Source organism: Buceros rhinoceros, unplaced genomic scaffold (assembly GCF_000710305.1).
Source record: "Buceros rhinoceros silvestris isolate BGI_N320 unplaced genomic scaffold, ASM71030v1 scaffold10289, whole genome shotgun sequence".
Taxonomy (NCBI): Eukaryota; Metazoa; Chordata; class Aves; order Bucerotiformes; family Bucerotidae; genus Buceros; species Buceros rhinoceros.
The window spans coordinates 65,118-71,416 of NW_010429742.1; the positions used below are offsets into that span (position 1 = coordinate 65,118).

At 42.2% G+C, this 6,299-nt stretch overlaps 1 protein-coding gene across 1 annotated transcript in view; it reads left to right on the forward strand.

Moving 5' to 3' along the window:
• LOC104499281 (thrombospondin type-1 domain-containing protein 7B-like) overlaps window positions 1-5,846 on the forward strand; it is a 38,891-nt gene extending 33,045 nt beyond the window's left edge. The window contains exons 13-14 of the mRNA XM_010142766.1: window positions 3,355-3,442; window positions 5,299-5,846. Of these exons, the coding sequence (XP_010141068.1) occupies window positions 3,355-3,442; window positions 5,299-5,380 (170 nt within the window). The 3' untranslated portion in view covers window positions 5,381-5,846. The remainder of the gene's footprint in view (window positions 1-3,354; window positions 3,443-5,298) is intronic.
• The last annotated feature ends 453 nt before the right edge of the window (window positions 5,847-6,299 follow it).

Genomic DNA, 6,299 nt, shown 5'->3' on the forward strand with positions numbered 1-6,299 from the left:
AGTTTAAAGTTTCAAATGTTGAAGTTAAGACATTTGAAACACCCCCCAAACAGCAGGCAAGCTGCTGTGCCCAAGCAGTGCCTCCCAAGCAGATCTTTTAACTTCCATGCCATAAAATGTTTCCCAGTGGGATCCACGTACTGGATGTGCCCAGAGTGGTCCACGGGACTGCTGCTGTAGCTGTAAAAGTTGATTACCATTTTGGCTGTTCTTTTGCGAGATCAGTTTATTAAAAATACATTTCTAAAATGCAAATAGGACTTAAAAATGGGAGACAGGTATGTCAGGTGCATCAGATTTTACTGAAATGCGTTCGTTCTCCCCATGTGCTAAAGCACTGGCAGTGCAGTCTTCCCCCTCTGCTGTTACCTGAGGTTGCATTTGTTTCCTATTAGTTTGCCAGGAACACGAGTCCTTAGAAAACATGTAACGAAAGGTTCTGTTACGGGATTCAGGGAGCCGTAACTCTGTCCTGATATATGTGATCGCACTTTGAATGTTACATTTACATATTTGATTTGCATGCAGTAGTTAACCTTTGCGTTGACAGTCTCGAGCTCAGAGAGCTTGGTCCAAAGCCTTTTCAAGTCCGCTGGTTTTTGATCAAACCCATCATCCAGTTCACCAGCAGTTTGAGTCACAGGTCTGGGGTTAATTGCCTTTTTGTCAGCATCCATGGTCCTCTGCAGGCTGTCTTACTCAGGTGTCATCTCGTAAGCTGGAGCCTTTACGGGGTTAGAAGAAGGGGAGAGGGGTGGATGCAGACATCCTCTTTTTAAATCAGCATTCGAGGCTGCAGTTCTAAAAGCTTCTGGTGGGCTTGACCTCAGTGCAGCCAGTTCTCCCTCAGGGACTGCAAGACAGAAATAGCGACTAAGGAGCTTTTACAGAACATGGTGTTATTTAATTTTAAGGCTGAAATGTTATAGAAACAATATATGGGAAGGGAATAAATGTACTCCATGTGTGCTAACTGTATCACCAACCCCATGGCATCCCACAGTTAACTCTTCAGCTCAAGGCTAGTGCTCTTCAAATCACTCCCTTTGTCTAACTTCTTGACAAAATATGTAATTACTCCCCTTAAACAGGCTCTCAGCCTTAGTAGTCTGGGGTTTGTAATAATTACTGCTAGCTGAGCCACGAAACCGCTGTTTCCGCTGTTACCAAGTTCTGCTCTTGATAGCAGGTCTATGGTGAATGCTCCCTGTATGGCTGGCATTTGCCGCCCTTCACTACCATAGTCCTTGACATTTGTCTACATCTAAGGACTCATATCTGTCAGTGAAAGTATATGTGCCTTCCTCCAGTTAATTCATTATTTCCCTTCCCCTTTACAGTTTGGAACACAAGTTTTATTATGACTTAATGAGGCCGATGGTTTTGTTCTTTTAATGCTCTGCAGGAGTGCACAGAACTGATTTCAAGTCAGGCTATGTTTTTCCTTTCTTTACCACACTCTGGGAGGCCAGAGTTCAGGTACAGAAACTTTTTTCAAGTTGAGAGGCAATTTAAATAGTATTGCTTAAATTGTAGGTTGGCATGGTCCAATGCCTGTATGTTGGGGATGGAGAACATAGCTGCCTTCACAGCAGACATGGTGGGGTGCCTTTCTGTGGCTGTGACAATTCTTTTGCAGGGCTGCGAAGTGTTTCTTGGCCTTCTCCAGTTGAGAGGGCAACAAATTTCATTCCCAGACTTCAGCAAAAACCCTCAAATAACCAACCCAGACCTGATGAGCGGAGCTCTTCTCACATAGGAGATAAGTGTTTAGAGGAGGAGGAAAAATCTGGGGGAGGTATTCAGCCTTTCCACAAAGCCTGGAAGAAAAAAGAGAAAGAACGGGATTTGATTAAATATGTTTCCCTTTGAAAAAATTCATCATTCAAATGTAAAATGTAAAACAGGCCCAGTGATTGTCCATGAAGTAACTCCCCACTCGCATGACTGAGTTTGAAATGGCCTCCGTCAAACCATGTCTGTGGGCACGGCGCAGGTTCGTTTTCCTGCCTCCAATATGTATTAACAGCTCTGTTGATGCGAGTCAGCTCAGAGTGCTGCTGCATGGAGAAAATACCCTCGCTTCTCCCCGCAAGGAAAGCTGTACAGCCAGAACGGAGCGAGGAAAAATTGATCTTTTAAAAATTGTTGTTATTATTAATGCAAAGCTTGTAATTAAGGACCTGTCCAAGTTACGTGTTTTGAGACTGTCTATCAGAAGGCTCACGTGTGCGTGGAGGCGTTCCTGCAAGTGTCGCAGAGCGGGTGCCCTGTTGCTGCAACCCGAACAGTCCTCTCAAGAGCCTTACTTTGTCTGAAAGCCAGTTATGTCTCCTGCTCCTGTGGCCCAGCTAGAAAGTTCTTGCACAACTCTATCCGTCTTACTGTTACAAAGCACATTCTTGTTTTTATTCTAAGCTGAATTTATTCCTAGTTCTTGCCCAGGCATTTTTCAGCTCTAAGCAGCTTGTTCACTTGTGCTCACTGGTGTTTACCCCAACTGACTCCCAAGTGTTTACAGAGAACAATCCCATCCCTTCTCAGTCCTCTTTTCTTTAGGCTGAACATACCAGGTATTACCCGCATTTCTGTCTGGGTCAGTCCAGCATTGAACTGCTTTTGTCAGAGCAGTCGCTGGGGTTCCTGAGTGCATGGACCACAGTTATCATAGAGTCATGCAATGGTTTGGGTTGGAACGAACCTAAAGGATCATCTAGTTCCAACCCCCTCTGCCATGGGCCAGGACACCTTCCATTAGACCAGGTTGCTCAAAGCCCTGTTCCACCTGGCCTTGAACACTTCCAGGGATGGGGCATTCACAGCTTCTCTGGGCGACTTGTTCCAGTCCCTCACAGAAAAAGAACTTTTTCCTTGTATTTAGTCTAAGTTACCATCTGTCAGTGTAAAGCCGGGAGCTGAGGAGAAAGGTCTAGGCACTCATGTCCCTGCTCCTTTCGATGGGCAGGACCCTTGCCCAGGTTGTATTTCCCGTGCTGCACTGTAAACCCAGGTTGCCCATAATGAGGTGCAGGAGCTCTGCCAGTGGGAAGGTTATGAACTAATGCTGCTTTGGGAAACCGAGACAAAGAGTTCATTTCAGTTTTCACTGAAAAATTCTACACTCCTTACCAAAGTTCAGACTTTGTGTTTAAAACGTTTGATTTTTACAGAAATTTTTTTTTTTCTGTCAAAAATGTGTTTATGGATTATTCTCAGCTGATCCTTGCTGTGTTTCCCATCAATAGTGCTACTCATTTTGCCTTTGTACTTTCTCTCTACTTAAGAATTCGTGTTAGAATAAAGGTTTTTTTCTCCCCTTTTCTTCCTCTGCCTTTTTTCCTCATCTTCCAACAGATGGTAAACTGAAGATGTGGGTATACGGAGTGTCAGCTGGTGGGTTCCTCATCATAGTTTTCATGATTTTTACATCCTACCTGATGTGGTGAGTATGGTGTGTACTTTGTCCCTAAATAAAAGCTACTTTGCTTTAATTTACACAATCCAGAGTAATCACAACACTCTGTCTTGCAGAGATGTAATCCTCAAGGCTTTAGGAAGGGATGGAGCTTGGATTACTTAACTGCCTTCATTTGGCCCCTGCCTCAGAGTAATCTAAAACTCTCAAATTTGTAAACGTTAACAGACGTAATCACGAAGAAGTATGGTGGCCATGCAGGGAAAGAATTGTTTTTTCGTTATCAACAGGCCCTTATATTTATTCAGACTTATGGTGGGATTAGAAAGGGCTTTTTATTGATTCTTTAAAAAAAAAAAAGGTAAAGCAAAACTGAAAAAAGGCAAGGAGGCTGATTGGATTGAGGAGCTGGCTTCCGCTCAAGGAAGGGCTGAATAGAATAGGGGCATTCAGTTGGAAAATGATGTTTGATGTAGGAATACAATAGAGATCTATGAAATCATGAATGGAGTAGAAAAGGGCACTGGGGAATTTTTATTTCCCACAATATAAGAAATAGAAGGCATCTGATAAAATGATCGTTTAAAATAAACAAAAGATTTTATTTTTCACTCAGTGCATTATTACTTTGTGAGCTCACCGCTGCCAGGGACTGTGCATGCCAGGGAGATAAATGGATTCAAAGATGGCATAAGAGTCCACGGGAGATTGGGTCTCTTGGTGTTACTTGTGGTTTTCTGGATGTTCACTCCAGCTCAGGAAATCCCTAAATAGATTTTTGCAGTGAATACACCAGGTGGAAACATGTCCTGTGTCTAAACCTGCTCTTACCAGCCACTGTTGAGACAGGGTACCTGGTGTACCAAAGCCCTGGTCTGCTACACTGGTGTGTTGCTGGTGGTGGGCTTTACTGGTGGGGGCAAGGTCTGCCCTCCTGCGAAGCAGCAGTCGCCCAGGGCAGGGGTGGTAGCCCTGGCTTCACAGAGCTGGTGTTGTGCTTTCCGGTTTGAATATTTGGAAAGGTGCTGCCTTTGATGCATCTCGGAGGATACAAAGGGAGCAGTGGCCAGTGTCCATGTGTCCTGAAATGCCCACAGCTGTCCCTCAGAACCAGGGAGTTGGCTCGGGCTTTCGTAGAATCCCAGAATTGTTTAGGTAACAGTCAGCTGCCCCCACCCCTCTCAGATCAGAGCAGGCCACCAGAGAGTCACAGCTGTGACCTGACTTCATCATTGCCCACTTTCATCCAAAATCACTTTATTCTCTCTCACTCCCTTAGTCTTCCTCTCAGTCTCCATCGTCAATTAAAAGCTTAAATAACAGCTTATGGATGCTGCCTAGGAGTTGCGCCTTCCTTATTTTCCAAGCCATTTCTCTATGGCTTCGCAGTGGAGCATACAGAGGATTTTTAAAATAACATTACATAGTCCTCCACCACTCGAAGGCTGGTGAGGAAGTCTGTTTCTTAACAGTAATTATTGTTGCTTCAATACTGTGCCAAAAAAAAAAAAAGAAAGAAAAAGAGACTATCCCACTTCTAGAAAGTTCATGTTTCCATTTTTCTGTGAGGTGTTCCTTGTTTTGTCAGCTGTGAGAAGACACAGGAGACAAATAAGCTTTATTTCCTCTCCCGGTGACGAGCACAGTTGGCTGCCCGTTTTCGGCGGGCTGTGTGTCCGTACCACACACAGAACAGCACTCAAGCAGGTCCAAAGGCTTTTTCTTGGCAGCGGTCTCTGTACTGCAGTGTCACCTAGTTGCAAAATGAAATAGCCACCGTGGAAAGTTAATTTTTTTGTTGAAGTTTGGGGTTTTGTGATGTTTCTGAGCTTATGACAGCTTCTAATTTTGTCTCATATGAAATACTTTTCTTTTTCTTGCAGTAAAAATACAAAGCAGCATCAAAGCCCTCCTCCGCAGCAGAAGCCTCTGACCTTAGCCTACGATGGAGACATTGATATGTAACATAAAATTAAGAAATCCAAATGTAGACATCAGCTGCCTTAACTGCTTTCTTTTTTGGAACTCTCTGACTTCTCAGTTTTTTGAGGAATCTCTTGATGTGTAATGTACTGGGCAGAAGAGAAGTATTGCAAGCTTAAAATTTTGCCACCTCTTTATTAAAAAAAAAAAATATTACGTCAAAGACTTGGCTCTTACGAAACTTTTCTGAAGAGACCAGAAAATACATCTCTTCCTGTTGAGCAATGGGAATAAAAAAAAAATATAAGAGAATCTACAGACGTCAAAAAGGATTAGTAAAAAAAAAAAGGCATGACAATCCTGAGGAAAATGTGACATTTACTGTAAATGACAAGTTTGACACAGCATCATTATGCACTATATTAGTGCAGCGTTCTTTATTCTTCACATATTTCAACAATGAGTTTTCTAGTGTTTACATTTCGTTCAAAGACTTTAAAACCAGATCATGTATTTTGAGAAACTCAAGGAGGAATGAGTTGAAGTGTCTGAAGTTATCGGGTTTTTTAAAGTTTCTTCCTTCTTATCCTGTTTTCTAGTCTGGAATATGATTTTGCTTCATTTCCACCTACAGGACAGAATAAGGATTGTTATGAAAAAGCATAGGAGGTTTCTTAACCAAGAATATTTTTTAAAGAGTTGAGTAGATGGGTGTTTTGATGAATGGCTAGAGGATTTGATTGTTTAAAAAGTGTTTGAAATTAAATTAAACCATGTAGATACATTATGGCCAGTTCCAATTGTTATTCATTTTAATTAATGCAAACTCTGCTTTTGTATTTAAATTTTCTTATCTGAACTATTTATAAATTCTTTTTTTGAATTTAATTACCTGACCTCATTTAATATACATCAAACACAAATGCAGTTTGTAGAGGGTCTTGCTTTTTTAAATGTTTCA